The 26,407-nt window shown below is 39.9% G+C and overlaps 1 protein-coding gene across 1 annotated transcript; it reads right to left on the bottom strand.

Annotated features, from left to right (window-relative positions):
- PDILT (protein disulfide isomerase-like, testis expressed) lies at window positions 1-26,407 on the bottom strand. Its single transcript, XM_009696967.1, is given in 14 exon segments — window positions 1-71; window positions 1,854-1,947; window positions 5,758-5,939; window positions 6,718-6,840; window positions 8,158-8,359; window positions 9,309-9,434; window positions 10,354-10,436; window positions 10,490-10,548; window positions 12,801-12,833; window positions 12,835-12,921; window positions 15,903-15,984; window positions 15,987-16,111; window positions 26,173-26,231; window positions 26,264-26,407. Coding segments are annotated over 14 exon segments (1,470 nt in total).

Below are 26,407 nucleotides of genomic sequence, written 5' to 3'. Positions count from 1 at the left end.
TTAAAGTTGTTCTTTCTCTGTTATTACAGTCTCTTTTTGGCCGAGATCCTCTTCGATTCCTCTGAAGGATCCTTTTAAAAAAGGAAATGCAAGAGCAAAGCTGCTTATTACTGATGTTCACAAAAAGAATTGCTCTAGTAATTCTTTACTTAAAAAAAAAAAAAAAAATTAAGATGATATGCATTGCACATTTTCATCTTTTCTACCAAGGAACGTGAGGGTTTGTTAATGAGGTCAGAAGTAGTGCAGCTGTTGCTAAGATGTGCTTTGTTTTCAAACTTTTACACTGCTTTATGGCAAAGCTTAGATGAGACTGTGTGAAGGATTAATAAGAACTTGGAAAACAGTATTTGCTAAGCAGGTGGGCATAAGCAACTATTTCTTTTTTTTCCTAGGCAAGCTCAAAGGGTACTACCTTCTTATTTATCTTGTTTGTGTGTTTGTGAATGCCCTGAGGTGACGATGAAGAGTTATTCCAACAGGAGAATTCACATCAAGCGCTGTACTGCAAATGGTCTAATACTGCAGTCTTCTGGGAAAATTTGGTGTGTGTCAGGTATCGACAGAGAAAGTGAACAGATGAGCAAATGCCAATTACTTACCCCTTTTGCGACACAGCATGTTTTTGCGTAGTGTTTCCTAAACTGGCTCTTTTACTTATTCTTTAATGTGAAATAAAGTATGAAGAAGAGATTAGAGAATATACACAGCTCTAACATTGTATGTAAAAGACTGTGTGTAAGACTCAACAGATCTACTTCAAACATATCACTAAAGAACATGCAACAGAGGCAGGCAGACACCAAACATAGTCTGCATGTTGGAAAACAGAATTGCGCAATGACTGGGCAGAGCTGGATGTCTGATCCTTCATGGCAGACTTCTGTGTCCCAATATTAGTTTAGTCATCTCTCTCCATCTGTAACCAGCTAGTTAAGCAGTGGATTCGGGAGCAAATCAAAGCCTCTGGTGGAAATAAGTCTGAAAACTCAAAATTGTTTCTCCACCCACAGACAATTTCCATGCTAGTTGAAAACAGCATTAATGATAACTATTGCTACGCTGTGGATCTACTTTACTTCCAAGCAGAATGGGCCCGTGGCTTACACTGGGTGGAGAGTGTCTCCATCTATGTCAGGTTTTTTTTCTGTTGCTTGGAGCTATGTGCGTGGAGCTTGATCACACTGTTCACTTACAGTATGTCTTTTTGCAATGAAGTGTCTGGGATTAAATAACAGGCTGATCTGGGACAGCTAATGCTTATCTGGTTTGATTTACAGTGGAGGAGAAAGGGTTGAGGAATCGGACAATAATCATAACCAGATTGCCAAGAGAGGGGACAACACCTGCTGTCAGTTGTGTCCTTCATGCAGAAGAGAAGCAACACTGAATGTCGCAGGATGAGGTGGGCAATGGATATTTGAACTACTCCAGGTGTAGCTGAAACGAACAGCTGGGGCTTCTTTTTTCCAGCTAAAATCCTGACAAAGTTTTGCCTACACCTGTCAAGGTGCGGGTCCCTTTCTGCCATGGAGTACTTACTACTAGAGTGCTAACATAGTGACTCGGTGAAAGCATAAGCAGTGTGAGAAGAGGTTTTTGTGTGATGAAAACAAGGATGTGAGTGAGCATGTGCCTGCCAGGCAGTAGTATATGACTGCAGCTAGCATGGTCGTGCCAAACTAGTCAGCTTGAAACCAGCTAACAGCTGGTAAGAACCGCTCCAGCGTTGACATGAGCAGTGGCTGAAGCCCATATGTGTGGCTATACTATAGCCAGTTCAGGTATGCTTATACACGGTGTGAACATGCCTTGGATTACACTGCAGATCAGTCAGTGTCTGGATCAAATGCCTACCTTCTGTCCTGGTTCTGCTTTTGTCTTGCTTTGTTCTTCTAAGAATTCAGAAAATGCCTCCAAGGTATGCTCCCTGGCATAGGCCACCTCCTGAAAAGAGTTTTAAGGTTAAGTATTTAACTCTGTAAACAAAATGCTGGAAATAACAGCATGATCAGCTGGGGGATTTCAGTTCGTTAGGCTGACCAAACTCTATGGACTTTTGTGCGCAGTTTAGAAAGTGAGGGCAGAGGCACAGCAGATTCCAATGTCATCTGAAACTCAAGTGTAAAGAAGAAATAGATGTATAGCCCTAAGAAGAAAAGGATTTGTATAAAACCCATAATCATTATTGTATAATACCAGTCTGAGATCCTAACAACTACTGACATCAGTGTCTTTTCTGTGTTTAACAATAAACATTTGCAAGATATTTTGAAGAGCAAAGTATTTTAAGTGTCCAGCCATGATATCCAAAACTGTCTAAAGATTTTGATGGAAATTCAAGTTCTGAAAAAGTTTTTAAATACGCAATCCAGAAATACCAGCTGTTGCACAGCTTGAAAGAACAGCAGGAAGATGAGCAGTGACATTGATTTTCTTGTACTTCACCTTAAGTTCAGGATTACTGAGGGTTTTCTTCTGAGGAAGTTTAATGGAACAAGCACTTTTCAGTTTAGAACTTTAAAATTCTCTGAGTAGGTCTAGGCACTGTACCCTAAAAATGCGTGTCCACCCCCCAATACCTTTGCTCTCTGGAAATATAAAAACATCTTGCACAAGTATTAACAAAAAGTGGTAGAAGCTGGTGTGCATGACATTGGGAATTGTCTGCTGTTACCTGAGTATATTTAGAAATAGCAGATGCCTATTCTCACTTGTGTTAAGCTCACTTACTCTCACTGAGACCAATAATGCTGTGTTACTTTACACTTCTTACTCTTATGCCTGATTTGAGTTCAAAGGACTGTAAACAAAACACTTCCATTCTGGTGAATTCACTAAAAGTATACACAGGTTTGATATTTCCATTCAGGAAGGTATTCTCTTATAATAAATTGCGGTAGCCTTGAAGTTATTTTTTTATGTTTGCAAGCTTAAGTTTCTTCAGAAAGATGATTTGATTCCTCTGGAGGCGATTAATATTCTCAGATGGGTCTTGATTTTTATTGACACTGATGATGGCTGGAACAGCAGTTTCTAAGACCTCGAAGACCTGTAAGGCCAGATAAGCAGCTGATCCCTGCACTGGTTACTGAGGATGTATGTCAACACTTCTCATTAGAGTGATCAGTGCGTAACAGTATGCAAATGTTATTTTTCTCACTTAATCCATAGAAACAAATAGAATCATCTTAAATCCATCTGAAAGACTGCATGTTTTTCTCTTAAATTTGGAGTGAATGATGGCAGTGGATGAGTTGTTCTTCAGCTTCACAGATGGAGCTCAGATGATGCCTGGTCACACTCTCCTTCCTGTAATTCATCGAATTCACTCTCTTGTTCCTTCAGCAATGGCTGTAACTGTTGCCCAGCATAGAAACACTCGATGCTTTGGAAAACAGGGCACATGCTTAAATGCCCAGCTACAGATCTAGGTCTCTTAGCTCATCCAACTCCCCTTAACTCCAGTTAACCTGAAGTGGCTCCTGATTTAAAAATGTTGTCATGTGTCTAGTTTTGCATCCACTAAAATTGGTGACTTGTCATTAACTTCAGGAAAAGCTGAACCTGTTCTTATACAGACTAAAGAGTGACAGTCTCCTGGAAAGAAGATGGTTCATAGCCTGGAGACCTAGCAGATACTTCTACTTGGAGGAAGGTAGTATCTAATATGATTTCATCAGGTGAGAGTGCTTGGAAGGGACTGCATAGTAATGTGTTCTGCCCATGGCTTTGCCCATGGTTCTGCCCATGGAAGTGTAAGAGTATCTGTGGTGGCCAGAGAATGTGATAACCCAGTTCTAGAAAACAGCTTTGGGTTGTGTTATGTTAGCCACATTTCCCTTGGTTTATCAAGAGCAGGTTCAGACTTCTTTACATGCACTTTGATGTGTTTTCTAGAGTCTTCTGGTAGTCATTTCATCTTTAGAGTTCCTACGGCATCTGTGCTAGTGTTCAATTCATCCTTAGTCCTTAAACAATGTGAGGGATCAGTAGAGGTAATTGGAAAGCTCATGTGTTTGTGTTTCTAACATTAACAAAATACCAGAGGCTAGAAAAGATGTCTTTGTAAAATCAAGGTTGCATCAGGTGGTGGTGTTGGACTGTATCTATTTCCTGTTCCTCTTTCTTCATTCTGAACATACCAGTTTTCTTTGGCTCCAAGCCCCTTCTATCACCCTTTTCATGGCCAGAATAAGGGAGTAGAGATTGTAATTTTGGGGCAGTGCCTATACAGTGAAAAACACAGTAAACACTCTGAGCCTTGGCATGTTCTGATACTACATTTGTATCCTGTACTCTGACTTGGGTTAACTTCTAGCAAGGGACAAGCATACATGGGAGAATTCCCAGTAAAACTGCTGGTTGGGTAGGAAATGACTGAGAGCTGTTGCAGTGACTGTGTATTAACAGCTTGAGTGTGTCTCAGATCATTCATGATTATCTGTAGTGAGTAAAAATGTCTGTGGCCAGCTGTTCATGCAGTGCCATAAGAAGGAGGGCCAGAACACTTGAGTCTGCAACACTGCAGACATCTACAGAACACCTGGCACTGGTAGTCAAGTACAAGTTAAAATATCTGGAGTTGAGGAACTAGTATAAAAACATGGTGCACAAGGAAGAACTTCAGATTTCAAATACTCTTTAATTTCAGGGTATTTGTAAGTACGAAACAATCCCTTAATAGTTAATGAAAGTTGTTACTGATGTTTTTTGGCAAACTGATGTTTATTACGAGCATTTAATGGGTTTCTGCTTTTCTACATAAAGACTAAGCATGGTGTGAGTGTGCAGGACTGCAGTTCAATTCATTAGAAGCTGTGCGTGCACATCAAAGAGGAAAATGTCTCCCTCAAAGATTAAATGAGGACATGGGCAAATGTCTTAGAATTTAATTTAAGTTGAGGACTGAGAAGAAAAATGAAAAGCTTAGTAATGTCTTAATTAAAACAGTATCTTAGAATATTTTTTTTTGCTTCAGAGATATTTTCTTTTTAATTAGATTATCTACATAGATGGAGGAATGTAACTAATATTTTTCTTTGCCGCCTCTTTCAGCAGCATTTTCTGATTATTGTGTAACATAGCTGATGCATTAGGTAGCATATTGTAATGATCATTGGTCTTGACAACAAATATTTATCCCCAATTGAGGCTGTGATATTGGAATGAAGTAAAATTACTAGCATAAGTGTATAGAAGAAAGTTTTGGGATTTGGGTTTTATGAAAATGTAGATGATATAACAAGAGTAGTACCAGCATTTTAGAGGCTATAATCATACCTGCTCCAGAAACAACTGGCACAGGGTAGTTCTGTGACAATAAATCTTTTGTCATGGTTTGAAGTAAAAAGGCACTGTAATGATGAGGAAGTATCTGTAAGTTCACTCTGAGTTGAGACTTGCTAGAACCCAACAGGCAGATTGGAGGTTGTTAAACAGCAGAATGTAAGGCTGTAATGACTTGTAGGTCCAAGTCAGTAAATGATACATGGGCTCTTGCCACAGCCTCATATAGAAGAAGATGATAAAGGGTTTCTCCACTCATTCAGGTTCTTGACAGCAATGAATCCAGTGTTGAGTAGATAAGGACCAAAGCTTTCTTGCTTAAAAGATTCCTTTCTCACTGTGATACACATATGCGTACGTACACACACATGTGCGAATGTACACACATACACATATACATACACACATACATACATCCCCCCTCAGTGTGCAGCTGTATGTCCACATTCTTCCCCGACAGCTTCTCACCTGGTAATCTGGTCCAGCAGGGAAGAGTCTGAAGAACGGATAGTGATCTGATCCAACAGACAGGCTGTCATTTGCTGTGACATCTGTCTTCACAATGATTATGTCTTTGTGACTTTCATATTGCTTTCCTAGCTTATCCCAGATTGGCAGGAGTTTTCTCCAGCCATAGGACCAAGGGACATCTGCAAATTTAAAAATAAAAGTAGAAGGATACAGTCTGGCAGAATAGCATATACTAGTGCAATCACTGGGACCCATTTAGCCCTTAAAGTTAACAGGGTTTTGGATTTCAGTTTTGGTCAGTCTCTACTTGAAACCAGGATTGCAGGAACATACTACCTTTTAGAATTTCTGGAATTCAGGGCAGTACAGCTTGTTGTCTATATTTATATTAACACTGCATGTTTGCTGTACTGAAGTAACTAAGGCAGAAACAAATCCCTGCTGGCTGGTACAGGGTGGTAGTTTCTTGCTGAAAGAGTCAAGCAGGAAAGCCGCTTCCCTTGCAGACAGAGGAGGGAAGAAGGAGTTACAATTTGCTAAACCACAGCTGCTCTCTGGGATTTAATCCTAGAGCATTATGACCGGACAACCTCACTTAACTCTCCCTCTGTCCTTGGAAGACAGCCTGACTCATACTGTGCAGCATGCTGTAATGTTCCATTGTACAACATGATGTTCTAGTGTCATTTTGTCTTTCAACACTGAGATTTGATACGGCCTTGACAAATATTTACCTAACGGATCCAGTGTTACGCAGTGCAACCCTAAGCCTGCAAAGGTATCACGGTGTTTCCATAGATGTGACACAAATTTTTCTTCAATACTTTTGTGGGACAACAAAAAATTCATTAAGCTCAGGTTATGTGAAGTGCAAAGATTAGTTTGGTATGTAAGCGTGAGCTTTCATTTTTCACTTCCAATTGATAGTGTTAAAGCAACTTTGAATACAGCAATAACACTTATAAAACATAACAAACACAATCATGGTCTTATTGAAGACAATCCTGTTGAAATTGTTCTCAACAAGGAATTTGACAGGCATCTTGTCCCAGTTCTCTGGAATTTCTTCAATAGAGAGATGTAGCTAAGCAGAAAGAAGAAACACTGCTGTGAAAGTGCGGGGAGCATTGAGAAACTGTACTCCAGCTCAAGTTAATATGAGACTGATGGGACATTTCTTTACCTAATGTGCATTATTACTGTGTGTTATTTTTTATATCTCTGTATCCTAGCCAGCCTTCATGTGCTACCACCTTCTCTCCCTTCAGCGGGGAGCTGGGATCTTGCACCCCTATGTAGTCGGTAGTCAGAATTACTTGTCCCTCTCTTGAATAGTAGATTGTCTGAAAAGGACCCTTTGGAACACTTTTGCATTCATTGTCCCGAGTTCTTGTTGCCCAGCATTCAGGAGCTAGACTACTGAAAAGTTTCCCTATTGTGGGCTCTCAAAAGTGATGTAAAACACACAAGAAAATGCATGTTGCTGCTTAAATGTCTACCTTCACCACCAATCACAGTTCCCACATGATTCCTACAATTTACAGTATATTAGCTGTATATATAGGCAATTTCTTTTCTTTTACATGACAGTGCAGAAGTAGAAAGGCACACGTTCTCCATGGAAGTTGTTCCCTGGTGGGAGTATGCCCCTCAAGCAAATCTTGGTGGAGGAGAGGTGACATTCCCACTTCTTCTGTCCTTCTGCCCACCCTCCAATGTTCAAATCAGGATCTACTACTCAAATCTCTTAAATTCTGCCTGCTGTCAGACTGACTACTTCATCTTTTTACCTCGTGATGGAAACAAAAGTAAATCACTCCAAAGAGCACAGGATAAGCAAAACATTTTAATGTATTTTTCATGTGAGTGTGGAGGATGATGCCTCATTATGACAACAAATAGTATATTTACCATTGGGAATGATCCCGCCTGTGAAAATTCACTCTGATAAACTCACTTGCAACAAATACCAAATTTTACTGCACACTGAAACTGTCAATTTTGTATTTACTGGACTTACCTATAACCTCAAAATCCATTGCAATCATTGTTTGCATCTCTCCCAACTAAGGGAGTGAAATACCTCCATTATAGTATTGGAAAGATTGAGACATAGGGAGTTTTTAAACCATTAAAATATATTAGCTGAAATCAACTAAAATATTGGGCCATAAATGGTTTATCCACTTTTTACATAGGAGGACCGGATAGCTTTGTAGTCCATCTCAGTTGTTAAATACAACTCTGTCAACAACTGTAGATGAATGCATTAGAGTGAGAGTAAATTAATAAACTGATGATCAGAACAGCACACTGTTATAATTTAAAAAGGGATGTTTTGCAAATTTGTTAGTGTTCTAGCTGGTGTAATAGGGGGATCCCTCATTAGTAATGGATGTAACTTTGCTTTTCCATTTAGGTAGCTTTGGCAAAATTATTTTAGGTTCTCCACAGTCAGCTCATCTGCAGGCATTTTATACTTTGCATTGCTTGTCAGGTTTACGATTCTTATGGCAGGAATGTCAACCTCCCTGATGCAAAAATACTCGAACACTTGTCCGTTCCTTGTTTCATTAGTATCCACCAAGGTAAACATTATCTGATAATAAAGAGAGCGTCATGCATCTGGTTCAGTCTTCGACCTGGTTTAGCCGCTTTAGAGAAATGGACCATGGAGCTTGACAGTGGGTTAGGATCTAACCTTCAATGCAAGGAATTGTGTAGAACCTTTTTCTGGTCTCAGTCCAACAACCAGCAGCTCTGTGGACTTTGCCATACCTTGATCCTAGTTAATGGCAAATCTGAAGCAGCCAAAAGGAATGGAACTTTTCCCTCTGTCCTTTCACCTATTTTAATAACACTTCTAAATTACCCCTCAAAGGTCTTATTGCTCTTCCTTATAAATCTTAACAGGACAAAAGAACTGAAACCCCTGTGATCTGTATGTCTTTACCAATACTAATGTGTGATATTTTATTACAAGATGACTTACCATTCTTCAGTGTCTCATGTACTAGGAGAAGGAATAGCACCACAGTGATAGACAACAGAAAACTGAAATACTTCTGTGTATGACTACCTATATCTGTTTATATACATGCAAACACATGTGCTACAAGCAAGGCTATGCAGATGCCTTGCAATGTTTCTCAGGTTTTGTAGCTGGTTCTAGCTCTTTGTTCAGGCAATACTCTGAGATCCGCATGGCATTTCCTAGTGGTGGCAGAAATTGCCAGAACCTTGCTAAAACTATCTTTGGTTGGAAGTTGCTCCTAGAAAGTCATTATTTGTAAAATCAGAAACAGGTTTATTGGGAGCAGCTGGAATTAGTGTTGGTTTGTGTGATCTTTGCGTTTTAAAGAATAATTTTCAAGTGAAGCTTATTTTTCAGCTTGTGTCCTTAACAAATCCAAAGAATAGTTACTGAAACTGTTTTAAAATGGTTTGGTAGACGGACTGACAGCAGTATACTTTTATCAGTAATGTTGTTGTTTTTCCATTGATCTTTTGGTATTCATATTTGCAAAGCAGGATTCAGCATTACAAACCTTTCCTCTAAATTCCCCAGCAGCACACTTGTAGTTTTCATAAATTGCATTGAACGTCTCTGAGTTTGTTGGGGTGAACAGCAGGATATGATTTTCAGCAGGGACTTCAAAAATCTTCACAGATGTCTGGGAAACAAAAGACTGAGCATCTGTTCCACTCTTTGTAAGCAGAACAGTGAATCAGAGGCTCAGCGTATCAGTATCATTCAGTTCTCCTATTGCAAATTTTAAAGACTCGGTTCCCAATCATTTCCATAACTGTTGCATTTTTTTTCATTGTTTTAAAGAAGATAAAGTGAGGAGAATCAGCAGCTACTGAATGTTACCTCTGTTCCAGGAAAAACCTCATTGTTATTCGTAGATTTTTACAGTCAGAAAGGACTGTTCTGATCTTCTGGTCGTACCTCCTGTGTAGCACACACTGAAGAACTAATGCTAAATGTGTGCTGAAAGTAAGAGGCGGTGTTACCCAGGGAGGCCCAACTGCAGCAACTGCAGGAGCTAGACCTGGTTGGGGTGCTTCCTTCACTTCTGGATGAGCTTACGTCTCCTTCCCTGCACACAGCTATCTGTGACATAGGATGCCCTTGGTCGGACTACTTCATAGCTTAAATGTTGGTGCTACTTCTGTTTAGTTTTGTTCTTGTTGGCCACTTCTTCTGTTGTGGACTGGAAGAAAAGAAGATTCCTGGCCAAAAGCAACACCAAGGAAAAGAGGTGAACATCTGTGAAACTCACTGAACCTGACAGCATGTGTTGATTAGAATGTGGGTTGGAAAATAAAACTGTTTTATCCAGATCCTTAAGTATAAATTAGGAGCATGAATGTAGGCAGTCAGATTGGAAATTATCAGTTGTCCAAAGGTTGCTGTTTGCCTCCTACTTGTCTCTCTTGTCTGTAAATATGGTATTTTTTTTGTGTTAAGCTCTTTGAATTTCAGCTAGGAAATTATTTAACCTGAAAAATTCCCACACTGCCTTTCCATAGCCCAAAGCTGCCATGGCAGCTCACTGCACCTTGCCTGCTAGGCTTTTGTACTCCTACCTTCTTAAACACAACAAGAGTGTTTGTTTGGATGCTGTGGTTAGCACGGATGTTCTTACTGGCTGTCATCCCACAAGGCATCTGTCCTGGTTTGGCTAAAACAGAGCCAACCCAGCCTTAAATGGTGACAGCATCTCTGGTACATCTCTTACCATCTCACAGAAAACTTCCACACTGTCATTGTGAAGTTCCTCGTCCCAGGAAGAGTATTTATTAAGATTGTGTCCTGCATCCTGCTAGGATGTGTAGGATTGAGAACTACAGGTGAGGCAAGCCCCTAGTGGCTTGTGAGGTAGAGAGACGAATGTAGCTGTAAAATGAGTATAGCTTGCCATGATTACCTCCAAGGGGAGATCTTTGCAATAGGGGAGAACCTAGGAGTGCTGTGAGACTGCTAGTGCGTTCACCTTTCCAGCTACTGTCAGCTGGCCTAGGTCAATATAGATGGTGTATGGTCCCCGATGTCCTTGCTGCGCTAATCTCATCTGCCCTGTGCTCCCCTGGCACTTCCACACTCTGCAAAGACCTCTGCAGATGGGGAAGGATCATGCCAACAGCTGCTCCCATGCCGCAGCTTGTCTGCACAGCCGGCAGGATGTGATGGATTGGAGAGGAGGGCTCTCTGCTTGCAAGAGGACCTGACTGATGTGTTTGGTGCTTTGACTGAGTGCTCTTCAAGGCAGGGACCTTGACTCCTACATCTGTCAAATAGTCACTATGCTGTCCACCCTCAAACTAATAGTAAATAAGCATGATGAAAGGCAACAGCGCTTCCAGATTTGATTTAATCAGACAATTATTTCATGCTAGATGAATAGTAATTTATATGCTGAGACCTCCCAACACACCCTGGCACTCACATTTGTGAGCAATCTGTGACTAATAGAAGACCAAATACAGCTCTTTATTTACTTGGACGCTATTTTGTTGGCCTCCACCCATTAAATTTCTGACATGCCTTAGCTCATGCTCATCTATTGTTGTTTCAGCCCCCGAGTGAAATCAGAGTCCAGTCAAACACATCTGCAGGCAATATCTGCTATCAGTGTGGTTCAGGGAACTCTCCAGCATCACTGTGATGACAAGGGCTTCTCAATCTGGCCCAGCACTGGAAAACTGCCTTCCTTCATCAACGGCTGCAAGCAGATTGCTGCAAAGCAAAATTCTGGGCACTCTGAGCATTTTCACAGTTTGTCCTATGATGCTGTATATGTTCACCAGCATTGTTACTACGGGGCATTTTGATAATGAATCCTGTTTTCCACATCCATAAAACTTGGGACTATCCACTGTAGCCAGCACATTTGGGATCTTATCAGTCCAGGTATGAGTCCCGACACTGTTTTTAACTGGGCAGAGACATACCAGAATAAAAGTGTCTGTAGTTAAAGAAAATCCTTGATTGAATGTCTCAGATACTAATGAATTCAAGGACACATTGAAAAAGCAGGAAAAAAACTATTTCTATTTTACTGACTTCTGACTACATGCCTTGACAGCTAAAACTTATTTTGCACTATTTGACTATTGTTCTGATTCATTCAGCCTCAAATCTTAAGAACCTTATTCTGCTCTGGAAACTAGTAGCAATTTGTTTGAGAAAGGACTACATGAGTTTGATTGTATACAGTGTAATATTTTATAATTTCCTATCCATGCAGATTTCTTAGTTGGCAGGAGCTAAAAACCAGAGTTAGCATGATATTCATAAAGCTGTGCTGTGCCCTGCCCCCCTGAGTTTCACTGAAAATTTGTTCAAATCATCAAATGAAAAATGAAGAAAAGGTACTCCAGTATATTAGACAATATTTACTGCTTTTTTATGGACTTAAACAGGAAGGGAAGATTCATTCACCAGAACAGCCTGCAACTATTCACATCTCTAATATTATACTGTGTTTGAATAGAAATGCAATGATGGGGTAACCCTAGATTTTTAGATGGGTTACAACTCTGGGCAGGGATTACAACTTTTTGCATTTGGAGACTCCAGTAGCAGTATCACCCACATCAGCAATGTTAAGTCTCTCCAAAGAGAAGGATGGAGTTAAGTAAGGATACGTAGATCAATAGTTCTGCCCGTTTCCCACCAGTCACCAAATTTGGGATGGTTTCGTAGAAGGCCTTTTTCTGAGGAAAGTCTGCTGTGATCAGGGCTGTGCAAACACTGCTGTAGCGTCATGCTCTGAGTGGTAGGTCTCTGTGCCTGGGTACATATTCAGGAGAAGTGCTGTGGTATGAGATTTTCTTATCTCTGCCTGGGCTGCTTATCTAGAAGTGTGAAAAAGTTGATAGAAACAAACAAACAAACAAAAATGCAGAGAAAACTGAGGGCCTGGGCTTTTCAGGCGAGTTCTAGGTCTTGGCATTTGGTGACAATAGCAACCAGTATTTCCCAAAGCTGGAACAGAAACCAGCCTTTTGAGTTTTCCAGTGAATTACCTTAAAAAAAGCCAGTCACTGCCAAATTGTCAGCATTTGATGGCTTCAGCTTGATCAGTAGAGTTGATTAAAACAGTGCTAGGTCCTGTTCTTCTTTTCACCCATGTAATAAAAGCTGAGGCTTGTCTGATCCAATGTTTTTTTTAAAATGACCATCAAAATGAATGACAGAAATTTCTGTGCAATCAGGATAGAGGCAGTGGAGGTGCAGTTGAATACAAATGGACTTGGACTCCTTAGGACTGAGGTCAAAGCTGATTTGAAGTGGGCTTGGGGCATCCAAATTCATCCTCGGGTTCTAGTCACCCTTTAAACTATTGCTGATTCTAGAAGATCAGTGGTGGATCAGTCTGTGTTTTCTGGAATCTCTGTAAATGGCTGTATGTCCAATTAACTGCTTAATCACATACGGAGAATAGAGATGAGGACATTCAGACAAGTAGCAAACCTGTTCTGCAAGTTTTCATGTGTCCCAAAATCACAGTAAGCTGTAAAAAGCTATCGATCTGAGGTTTAATCCAAAATGACTTCAAACCAATTGCAGATTTTATTGAACTGTCTGTTCAATTAAATTAGGTGTCAAAATTGTTCCTTTGGTGCTGCAGAAGGGATCTGATAGGCACAGAGACATGTTAAAATTCCTCTGTGGTGCTGCAGCTTCACTGTTCAGTTTAGACATAAGAAACAAAGCTGAAGTGTCCAAGTTGTCTTTTAATTCTAGAGTGTTCCATCTTTTGAGTTCCAAATTACTGCTACCAGTTTTACTGAGATTACAGTCAGTCTGTTTATTTGGTAAATTCTCTTCAAACTTTCAGGAGTTTTAGGAATCGTGATTCTCTTTAAAAAATATATTTTCTAGCTATCAAATTTTCAGAGAAATGAGAGCCACAAATTGAGGCTCAGGAGATGAAAAATCTCAGCTGTAAAGTAGCCTTTTCATCTCTGTGAGTATGACATCCTTGTTGGACCAGAGCAAGAGTCCAGCAAAGGGTTAATGAAAATTATATATGAAAAAGAAAAAGTCTATGCTGTGAAGTGCTAGAGTCAAGATGTACAGTACAAGTGGGTTATCAAAGATGCAAGTCCCGGTACTGTGCATTTTGGCAATACGACAAGATCAAAATTGAGTCAGACCATTTTACTGCCATCAAGTCATTTTGCAGCAGGCTGCACTGCAACTAGTTTAAAATACTATTTTTTTTTTTAGGGTGAAGCAGGCAGGCATTTGCTCTGAAGTGTACAACCTGCGGAGCAAAGCACAGAGCGTATCTAGTGGCCACATAGTGCTTGATTTCTGCTGTCTAAATGCAGAATTGAGGTCTTGTAGCTTATGTAATTGATATAACCCCCCTGCATATTTTTCATGTGGTTAATCTTTCTATTGGATTGCTTTAAACAGCCTGTGTAACTTGTTTCTCCTGGCCAAATTCTGGCCTTGGAGTTATAAATGATGATTTTTACGAAGCTGAGGATTTGGCTTTCATGCTATGTCCGTTGCCAGACCAACCATTCAACAATTCTCTTCAATAAAATATTTGAGTTAATTTCTTGATTAAGCAAGGTCTGCAGTTTCTTTTGTGGTATCAAGTATATACCAAGTTCTGTATGAGAAGTCATTGGATGGTTGCTGCGCATTTTCAGTTGCCAATTCTCAATGGTTTAAAGGTGATTGGTGGTAGGTGAGATTTTACTAGCTGTTGTACATAAGCATTTACCAGTCAACAAAATGTAATTTAAGTCATTATTGATAGTATATGTGCTCTGAACAGTTCATGCTATCTTGTACAAATCGCAGAGCAGAAGCCAGTTTCCTAACTTCTTGCGTCTTGCTAGTGAGTGTGTCTTAAATAGCAACTCTCTGTTGAAGAGTGAGTGTGTGCATGTTGTGTTATGATACTCTGTATGCACCAGTTCTCACCAGCATACTTGTCAAATAGGTTTACCAGTTTAAAAGAGGTTTTCTTGTTAATGCTGTAGATTTAATCTGAGACCGAGGGTAGGTGCTTTTGCTCTCATGTATCAGCTCCTCTAATAAAAGTTCAGTATGGCAAATCACGCTTTCAGTGGCATTTGTGCAGAAGCTGCTGTTTGCACAAGTCTAGATGATGGGAACTTGGTAAGAAATTCAATAGCAAGGAGGAGCAAGTTACTAAAAATACTGAAGATCAGCTTGCAGCAGCAGCAACCACAGGGGGCTCGGAGTTAAAGTAATCAGAACAGTCGGTTGTGTACAGGCTCAGGAAGCAAACTTTAGTTCCTTTTTTTGTTGGTTGTATTAAACACGTGACTCAAGTATATCTACTTGGCCAAGCATCTGTTAGTGTACTCTAAGTTGTGCAATATTGTCAACTCTGTAAAAGTTTATCATTTTACGCAAAAAAAAAAAAATCTTTCTTGTATATACTTTCAGTGAAAGAAAAACTCTCATAAGACCTAAATTTCCTGGGATTGCTCGTCAGTCCTATTCCAATATTGTTGTCTTTGCTTAATAACTTTCTTTAAAAGATTTCAAATTAATCCATATTTTTTCTGAGCCATGTGTGAGCTCCCTCTGATGGCTAAATTGCAAAATTCTCTTCCTTGGCTTAGGAAGTATACCTGTATATTAAGGAATCTCATGAATTCACCATTCATTAAGTGCGCAGATTATTACTCCAGCCTACTTCTGTAGGCACGCTACCCATGGGAATTACAGTGAACTAGAAGTGCAAACAGAGCAGGCTTAGGACCAAATTCTTGTTTGGCGTATTTATTGATGATCTTTGAGGTCTCTTCCAGCCATAATGATTCTGTCATTCTATGATTGCAGTAAATGGGAGTAAGTCATTCTTGTTGGGGTGATTCTATGTACTCAATGGAATTATGCCAGCAATTAATTTGGCTGTGTGAACTAAACGTAGGGAAGCATATTCAGTTATACACTTGGAAGATTAAGTCAAATCCAAGTTCTTGTATTGGTACAGAGGTAATTGTATATTTAAAACCATGGGCAAAACCAGTTTGCTACCTTGCATATTCTTTATCTGAGCATCTATATTTTTCTTCTCAGCAGCATAATAGACAGGTACAGCCTGTTGTCACATATCATTTATCTTAGTGCATAAGACAGTTTACCTTTGCAGTCTATGGGATCTTCCCTGCTGCCACACACAAAAAATTTCACAGTAGGAAACTCTCATATATTAAATTTTTTCTCAAATCATGTTGGTGTGTGACATTAATTTTGCCACATTAGATTCTTGGAGCTTCTTTTTTAGGCTGTAGTGCAGCCTCAGCAAATTCTTCCGACGAATTCTGAGATGACTGAGATAAACACCTGGAAAGGGTCAAACAAAAGTGAATGAGTTACACAGGCCTCAGTGTGAAGCCTTCTAGAGGAGGTTGTTGTGTCAAGTAGTAGCTGGAGGGGTTGAATAAGGTCTTTTATGACTCAGAAATAAATGAGAAATTATCTTTACTTTTTACTTCTTTGTATTGATGCTGACTGTTCACCACTCCACATGTCCTTGGACCAGTCACAGTGAACAACTAGTAAGATTGCAATAGTCTTCTGTTGGGAAGAAATGGCATGAAATTAAAAAGTAGTTTGACTGACTGACTATGGGTAGGAGTTAAAGGGAGGTCAAGAGTAAAGTTAGATCACATTACTCACATTAGGAATCTTTGATAAGATACCATTTTTGTAAGCACTTCACTGAAGCAAACCTCTGTAATGCAGAAACTACTTTTCCAGTTAAGATACAGAGGAGCGAAGGAGAGCAACAGAGTATGGTCTTTTAGAGACTGGCGATGTGTTTCTTCATGCTGTGCGTGCTGTGTGCCAGCCATTCTCTAGCTCAGATGGGAGTTGTGTGTTTGGAGGAAGGAGAAGGGCCATCCTAGTTTGGGTCCTGGAGCTGTAAGGCATATTAACATGAAAAAAGGACAAGTGAAAGAAACTAGTCACACATCGACTGTTCTGTATTCAAAGTCAAATAAGAGGTAAAGGCCTGAAGCTTTACAGTTTTGCAACTTGGGTTGAAAAGAATATGAATTTAACTTTCTTTTGATAAAATTGAGATACCGTATCTTGTTCAATTTGTTTTATTGTAAAGCAAAACCTTTTTCTTTAGATTCTGCAGAGAGAATGTTTAGTTTCATCAATGTACTTTCCAAATGGGAACAGATAAAAAACATCCAGTTAATCTTGGTTTCATGCATTTGTGTGTGTTCTTGTGTGTCTATATGTGTGTGTATATAGACATATTCAGATATATACTTGCATAAGCACACACACACAAAAGCATAAATCTAACAAAGTAACTGTCTCTTCTTTCACAAAATTACAAATGCACTTCTCTACAGCCTATCTGGTGAAGACATTGCCCAACATAATTATAATCAAAAAGTGAATGAACATTTCTGTATGAGTTCTAATAAATGAAAGATAAAACCAGTAATCTAACTCAGTGCTGAGTTACATTTCTTGCATTATTCATCATTATCCTTGCTCTGAATCCCAGCCATCAATCGTTTTTTTCCACCTAACTGCTACAGCAAGGAGTGTGAAGAGTAGCATTAAATAATGTTATTTTCTCAAAATATTAGCATGATAGGCCCTTCCAAATTCTGTTGCATATAAACCCATCTTAACTTAGGTTCACAGAAACCCTGCTGCTGGAACAGCTACACCAGCTGCTAACATGCCAAAGGGGGTTCTTGTTAGTAGAATAAAATTTAGTGTCTGTTCGGGGGGCACTCAGGTACCATGGTGATGAATAGAAGGTGTTTCTCTAAATAAAGTAAATGAGCCTTAAGGCATCAGTCCAAAACAAATTGTGTTCTAATTGCCTGTAAAATTAGTGTTTCATCCAATAAATTTATTTTGATTTTACAGAGAGATTTTAAGAGATTTTATCCTAACTGCAGTTTTCTTTTTCCAAATTATAAAAATGGTCTTACAAACCTTTTCCCTAACAAGTTTGTAATGTGTTATCTTCTAGCACAAAAAAAAAAAAATGGAGTAATATCTCCAGTTGTGTCTTGGTATGCTCTAGAGGTAACTGCAGAAAGCCATGATATCTATTAGAAGTTCTGACCTGTCAACATAAGAAATAGCATGTCTACCCTATAAAAATACTGCTGCTTCTAGGGACACTGTGTGTTGGGTCTTTCTAAAATGTCTTTGCTTAAAATGATTGCAAAGATAGGTGGGCTTCTAAATAAAACGTGGGGTACTTGACTGCATGTGGCAGGATTAGCCCAAAACAGTTCGATGGAGTTATTGGGCTTTCCAAGAGGAAGGGTGTATGGCTCTGGACAGCGTGCTGTTGGAATAAGGAGCAGGAAGCCACATAGCAATTAGGGATCCAGCACCTTCTGGCTAATTCCAAGGCAATGTTTTATACCCGAGGCAATTTCAATATAATGACTTTTTCCTAATAACATAAGGCTGCACAGCTGTTTTACCACAGCTGGGAATCTAAAAGATCAAATGCTTACTGCACAGTGAAACGGGACTCTCTTGAAAAGGGGCAGAAGAAATTGTTGGTGAAGTCCAGACATAGAAGCTGAAGCCACTTAAAGGCTTCCCAAATATACAGGGAATAATAAGCGTTGTGGACATTACACATGTATGTAGATTCTCTGGGGTTTTTTAGGATCCATTTTTCTCTGAAATATTTCAATTCCAAGCAGATATTTTAAGAATGATCTCCTATTACTGAATGACCTGAATAGGTAGAATTGCAGATAACTAATAAAGTAACTAGCGTGCTTAGATAATGAGAGTTGGTAGAGTTAGCTCTGGAGTGGAGCTGGGAAAAGCGCGTGACTCCATCCCATAAAAAGCAATCACTGTGCTCAGAGACCAGGAGAAAGCCAAGTGCTATGAACATGGTAACTGTGAGACCAAAGTTCAGTGAGTGAACAGCCTTCATCAAACAGATAAAAACTGTTTCCTTGACTACCCAGAAAGCATGTGGAAACATCCATCACGCACCTTTCCCGTGCTTTCCTGAGTGATTAGACTCCTCTTCAGCTTTCCATCAATTCCTTTTCATTCCACTCATTCTCCTTGCCTCCCAGGTGCTTTATTTTTCAAGTTGCTCGAGTGTTGCAGGAAATCATCAGTCATTTTATTTGGAGCCTTTTCTTGAGTTTTGTTTCATTTCCTCTATTTTAGATTTTTATTGACACCGATTGCTTCAGGCATTGGGGTGAGGACACAGCTGCTGAGGCTAACACAGCATCACAGGCTCCAGACTCAAGGAGAGCTGAGCACCAGCAGAGTATGAGGGCAGAATCAGATGAGAGGTAACAGAGTTGGTGGCAAGGTCACCAGGGAAGACATGCATGGGTGGTGGGACACCCGTGTAAACCAGTGTGCTGTGCCACAGCTACCAGAAGTGAGAGGTCCTTCAAAGGCTCAGGAACAGCATTGTATTAACAGTGGGAGAACGTCTTCATTATTGGCAGTTTTAGTTGTGTTGTAAATATAAAGAAGTATAATTTAAAGATTTATTGAGTTTTTTGATTATTTTTTTTTTTGTAACAGGATAGTGTTTGACCTGTCTTTTGGAAGCATCACTGAATTCCCTCCCACCCTGTGTCATTGCTCTTTTGTGAAGTGTCCTTTTCAAAACAGATATGAACCTCCGAAGAAGCATCTTAACAGATTGTCACCATTTGATGCTGGGTACAGAAGATCCTGAAAATAAATTGTCCAGCTTCTGAGAAAAACTCAAGCTCTTAGGCTGAGATATGGGAAGAATTAAAAAGGGCCACATAACTAGGAGAGTTAAAAGCACCTGTGTGGCATCCTCTTGAATCTCTACTCTTTCTTTGTGATAACAATTGAGCTCCAACCAGTCACTTCTTTAAATCACTTGCAGGGGGGAGACTGTAGCGCCACTTTGCTCAGACAGTACTGGCATGTTGTCTTTGTGAGGAGAAGGCCCCACACTGAAGAACAACATTGCATTTTTCAGCACCTTCCCTGATGACTACAGTTTTCCTTATTTTAGGAACTGCTGTAAGAATGCCTCCCTCTAAAGGTCAGGTAGAGCAAATCTTATACATACCCTCATACCACCAAGGAAGGGTGTTGGGTGTGGGAGGATTACCACATTTTCCATTTCATGAGCTATAATAAAGTCTACATATTTGAGGATTTAAATGCATTTTTATATTTCACCTGTCTCATATGTCAGCAACTCAAATTTTGTCAGTTTTGTTTTCCATGGACAACCAGCAAACTCGGTTAACATGAAATCACATGTACATTTAAAGCAAAACCTGACAAACTGAAAGGGAATACCGATTTTTAAATCAGACCATCAAAAATGCTGATTTTTTACAGTTCAAACCAATAGCAGTCTTGTTCTAGGCAGTATAAAACATTTTGTGAGAAACCAGTCCTACCTCTCTGAAGAATTTACAGCATGACTACGTAAGGATCAAGAACAAGGTGGGTATCATTAAGTGTAATCATCTCTGTTTTAGGGAGTCAGTATATTTTGCCTGAATCCACACCAAATGGATATGGCAAAAGTCAGAAAAGAACCAGAAATGTTGTACTTTGAAAGACTCTTTCTCTTAAGTGCATCAATAACCTAAGCTGCTGCTTCTTTTTTGTAGTGCAGCTTACTGAACTAAAATATATTGAAATGTGGACAGTGAAAATTTTTGCTGATACATAAATGTGCTTAGTGACCCTAAAGCATTCTTGAAGTGAGTATACATGAAAGCATGATGAGTTCCTCCTCCTTTAGCTAATTGCTGGTGGCCTCCAATTTCATTCTGCAGTCGATATTGATGGTCTAGTGATCGCTGCAGTCATTGTGAATATGCCTGTTATGCTAAATACTGATTTCCTAGCTGTTAGTTTCTGGCATGGTCAGAAAGTCATTTTAGCAGTTCCACTTTTCATCTTCTGCATAGGCGGCTTTTGCAATTTCACTACAGATACATAATTTTCTCTGTAGAAGACTCTATAAGATGAAGGATGGGTTCATGTTTAACATACCAGAGTAGAAGGATGTTAATCTTGCTGCAGTTGCAAACTTTCTTGTGTGAACTAGAATTCTTGCATTCTCTTCTACAGTGAGATATGGTCCATAATCTCCTGTGCTGACCTCTGTACTTTTAAACTGATATTTGCAGCTATGCAAACATCAAGGATTATTCTACAGTTTGGATCCTTGAGGATTATTCTACAGTTTGGATCCTTATTCAAAGCATTCAATAAAATAAGAATGCGTAAAACACCTACATAAGGAACCCGTGCTAATCAGTAAGTCTGTGCAGCAGGCAACTAGAACATCATCTAGTGACTCTTGCACCTGTCCAAATATGTGTTCCCACTGTCCTGCTTGTTTTTATATGCATAGTTTGCAATCAGTTTAAATGACTCTTTTCAGAAGATTTACTCATAAAAGATTGACACAGATTTCTGATGAAGCCTTCAGGAATGAGGTATGCATGTTGCACTATCTTTCACACCACACTAGGATCCTGTAGGAAGCTTAGTTGTAAGAAATACCTATTCTGGATGGGTTTGAACTGTTTGCCTTCACCTCCTGTGGCGAGGAGACAGCTGTATGCTGAAATCAATTCTTAGCACAGGAGTGAGTATACTTTGGATGTTGGCTTTATAACTGAGCTGACCATCTGATCTATATAATTGATTTAAGATCAGTCATGCCCCCCCCCCCGCTTTCTAGAAATTCCCCCTTTCTATGAACTATATATATACATAGGCAGCATTTTCTTGGTGTGTTGTTTTTTTTTTTCCAATAACATCACCGTCAGCTTTTGTGCCTTGAAAAGGAGATGTTTGTCTTTAAGAGTAGCCCTCATCTTGCCTATTAAATGTCATTATCTCAGCATAGATTCAGTCGCAGGCTGCAGGAATCCTATGGCTGACCCGGTGCCTCACTGATTATGCAAATGTTTGGCTGGAAAAGGTAAACATCACTTTTTCATAAATGAGAGTGCACTTAGCACACAAAGCAGCAGTGCAAGGTGCTTGTCCTTATGTTATCCCCATGTTTATCTAGGAACTGAAAACTTTTCACTGGAAAGGACAGGAGCAGGCATTCTCAGACATCTGGGGAATCAAACATTCACTGGGGTCTGGGCTTTTTCCTGAATTCTTCTGATAGACAGGAGAAAGTGGCGTCAGCATGTGCTTTGCACCCATTTTGTATTTCCCAAAATATGCCACTAGCCAAGTTAAAAGCTTACAGAACTAGAGCTGTAAGGGACTTGGAGAGGTCGTTGGTCTGGTCTAAGGCCAGTTAAACCATATGTAAACCAATCTTGACAGCTGTTTGACTAATCTGGCTTTAAATATTGCCACGAATGGAGATAACCAGAGCCACCCTAGGCATGATCCTCCAGTGCATCATTAGCCTTCCAGGTAAATGGTCATCTTTATCCCTGCCTATGACGTCTGCTGTGTTTAAACTCATTATATTGCCAGTGAAAATTAAGAACAGTTTAATACCTGCTTCTCTGCAGAAACGGTGTATTTGGGTACATTTAACATGTCTCCTCTCAGTCACAGTATGGTCAGTTGCTGATGTGGGCTAATACACTATTATTATACCCCTGGGCTGGAGCGTATTGTGGACTATTTCTGCCTCTCTGGCCTGGGAAAGCCTTAAACATGAATGGTATCCACTGCACTGTTTGGGGGATCTGAGGACTATTCTTGCACGGAGAAGTATGGGACAGTTGCTAAGTCCTGTGAAAACCATTCTGATGACAGAAAATTGGAAATATTTATGAAAGACTTTTGAAGAGAAATGAAATAGAGATGCGCTTTACTGTGTTCGGACAGTTGCTGTCCCTGGGAAAACTAGAGTAAGTTAGTACATGACTTCAACTGGTTATAGTTTGCAGTGATGTGCAGCAATGCTTTTAGTGTTTGTGTTTATATGTGTACAGTTTATTCTCCCTGTGATGAGGTTATTTGTTAGAGTGCTTGGGAGTTTTTGGTTTTGTTTTTTTAAAGCAACAATATTCTGCAATGGAAGTCAACACAAGGACTTACATTGCACTAATGTATAGTATAAACAGTAAAACTCTCCCATGCGAGCAACACTGGTTTAAGAGCTACCTTCTGCTCACAGCAAGTGCTCTGTATTCCCCGTGCTAACAGGCATTTATGTGATATTTAGATCAGTTAAATATGGATGGGGAGATGCCACAAACTGCAGCAGAAGAGTACTTTAAATTGAGCATTGAGATTAGGTGCTCCTAGCACATGCAGGGCACATAACTCAGCTGGGCAGGCAGAAGGGCTTGCATCCACGAGAGAGTTTATTTGCATTGTTTTCAGACATTGTTCTCTGTGCCTTCCCAAAAACCAAAGAGAAGCTGGAACCTCTGTTCCTGTGTCCTTCCTCACTCTCTTTATGCTCCCCCTTCAGCTACCTTCTTATTGCGAAACACAGCTAGGATGAGGGCAGAAGAGTGTCGGATTTCTGGGTCATCAGTTTGTTTCCATGCTGGGTACTTGCCCTGTGTACTTTGCCCAGCTCCTGAGGGTAGCCTGATACTGCTTGGCAGAAAGTCAGCGTATGTTTCTATAGTAAACCTTGCCTCAAAGAAGGCAGACCTGAGGCACTGTGAGAGTGGCACTGAAGGGCATTAGGAGGATTTGGGAGTCTCTGGGCAGAAGACATCAAAGCAGGTCTCTTCTGATAAAATTATTATGGGACTGGTAAGTAGATAATGCTATACAACAGGGAAAGCATTCAGGTTTTCTCGTAATGGATAGGCCTAAGGCAGATCCGAGAGTGTTGAATCAAAGTTTGGAGCTCAGACTTTTCCCTGTGTTGGTACAGCACCAGAACAAATCGCAGTTTATGGGAAGTGGGGGATTCCTTCCCATTCTGTGACGGTGTCTCTGTGATTGAGAATGGGTCGAGAAGAAAAAGGTCTCAGGTCTTGCATTCGTTCTGGATTTCGGAAGCTAATTCCTGGCAGCCGCACAAATTTCCTGTGTGATCAGGGGGAATATTGCTTTGTCTCTCATTATCTAAGTTCCCTTAATAGTTCCATGTTCACATACATTGTTTATTTAGATAGCCTGTTTTAAGGAGTAGGACATAATGTACTAGGGCTTTGTGCCTTCTCTGTGCATGTGCATGTCCCATCCTTAGTCTCTCTCTGCTGTGGCAATGCAAATGATTACAGCAAATGATGTACCACTGGTTCAGCATTGTGGACTGGGGTTTCCTACATCCCAGGGCAGTGCTTCACTGCAGGATAGTTTTTCGTTGCCCCAGAGACTGTTTAGTGGCCTGTCTCTAAAGGGAGCTATTGAGATTGAGGCCAGTGATTTCTAGATAGTGTGTCTGGGCTGTGGAGCTTGTCACTCTCATGAGTGATGCCATAATTCTTTGCAGGGACTGTAGATACCTTTATGGTTTGTAGGGGAAAGCCAATCTATGAGTTTTCAGTAAGCCCTTCAGATAGACATGGTGGCCTTGAATCCAAACCAGAAGGCAGTGAGGATCACTGGAGCAATGTATGGTTGGGGAGCAGTGTTTCATCTCTGACTTTTTTGGAAGATGGAATGGAAGATTGTGTTTGTCCTTCCCTTCTGAAGAAAGTGAGTTGTGAGGGTGGTGGAGATATCAGAGAAAGAGGTCCAAGACTCTGCTCTGAAGTAGGGGGAAGAAATCCTGATTTAGATCTCCCACATCCTTTGAGTACCCAAGTCCCTGTGCTACTGTATTCTGAACAATTCTTTCTTAATCTCTTATCTCTTTATGAAACCTTTCATATGTCTTCTTTCCATTCAGTATTTGGTTGAAATCCTGAAGTGTGTTGCAGTATCTCATTGTTGATGAACTCTGCCAGTACTGAGGAGGTCTGGCTGCAAACTCTTCTCTGACCTGGGCGTTTAGGTTCTGTGCTTCGAATATTACAAAGCTGAGAACAGAGCTTGACTAAGGTTTTTCTGATAATTTTTTTTTCACCAAAATAATGCATCTTCAGAGAGATCAAAACAGTTGACCACTGCAGACTGTATTTGGCAAATAGCTTTAGACCCTGACCCTCCCCAATTAAAAAATAAAATCTTGCTAAATTTCAACACTTTCAAAAGTGTTTAAAAGTCTTAAACATTAAGTTTTAAAGAAATTTCTAACGTGATTGTTCTGAAAGTTTTAAAAATATTTGAAGTTTCATAACATTGTTTCAGGATTAATGAAGTGTTTGGTATGATCCAAACATTTTTAGTTTCATTAATCTGTTAGTGTATTTTAGGTTTTGTTGTTGGAAAAATACAAGTGTTTTCATTACAGATTGACTTACAGCACTACTACTACTATTTCTTGTTGTTATTATTATCATCATCATAATCATCCATGTTTGGTAATGATGCAAAAGAACAACTTACATGCAGTTCTGCAAAGTTAGGATATTGCCTTAATTTCAAATATCTCTTCCAAATATGGAATAGATTGAGATTTTCAGCTTGTGCCTGTCTCTAATGCCTGCCTCCAAAGGAGTGCTAGTTTGCAAGGTGTTTGTATAATTTAAGGCTAAGTGGGTGTGTGCACTGAGCTCAGTGAGTATGGCACAGTGAAGTAAGGTCAAACCCATGCAACAGACACAAAGCTTTTGCTGTCTTATGCAGATTGAAGAGTTTCTGCTACCAGCAAGGTGCTAAGAAATACAGCTCCATGGTTGTGGAGTAGGAAATTATGTGGCATCTGAACTTTTAGATGGATAACATCACAAGAGTATACCTTTTGGCTTTTGTTTTTGTGATTTATTTTCTGTAGGGCTCAGATGGCCAGACCTTCTAACAAAGTTAGCTACTCAAAAGCTACCTCTAGTTTCCTCCCCATGAGGAATGGACATGAACCTAACAGAAAAACCACAATCTGGCCTCCACCTAATCAAGTGCTAATTTCAGGGAAAGAGTCCAATATAATGCAATTACAGATGCCAAAATATTGTAAAAAGACGTTCCCTGAAGCCTAGACACTCACAGAGAGATGCCATCCAGCAAAAACCTCATACAAAGCACTGATGAAAATGTAAGAGGGAGAAAAGCCCTTTTTGTTTGTCTGTTTAAATACCTAGAGTTTCACCCATCACTGCTGTGAAACACATAATTGCAAAATTAGGCAGTGGAAGCAGAGAATGCCAACTCAGCACTGTGTATGAGAACCCATCTTACTCATAGTATCTGTCTTATGTAGTAGACTGGTATTTAACCACCTCAAAAAGGAATAAATTACTGTAGTTATGGTCAGAAATACATATGTGGAGAAAGGACTACTGGAGGACCAAGCAACAGTAAAACAAGCATACCCGAGTGCATCAATCATGCTCTGCAGAACCATCAGGGTAAGAGACAGCGGAAATTGATACTCACAGAACTCCTTCAGCAGTTACTTAGTTTCCTTCAATACTCTGTCAAAGTTGCTTTGACTACAAAGCAGTTTGTAGCTACACTACAAACTCTCAGCAAGAGTACAGCCTTCTCCATTTTTATTTTGGGGAGTTTGGCTTTCTTTGGCTTTGTTTCATTCGGGCTTATGTTGTCTGCTGCCAGGAAGCCTGTGAGAAGCAATAATGGCAGAAGGAAAAACTGGTGTGTCTTCAT

The sequence above is a fragment of the Cariama cristata genome, unplaced genomic scaffold (genome assembly GCF_000690535.1).
Source record: "Cariama cristata isolate BGI_N322 unplaced genomic scaffold, ASM69053v1 scaffold12740, whole genome shotgun sequence".
Classification (NCBI taxonomy): Eukaryota; Metazoa; Chordata; class Aves; order Cariamiformes; family Cariamidae; genus Cariama; species Cariama cristata.
This window is presented reverse-complemented; position numbering and strand designations above follow the sequence as displayed.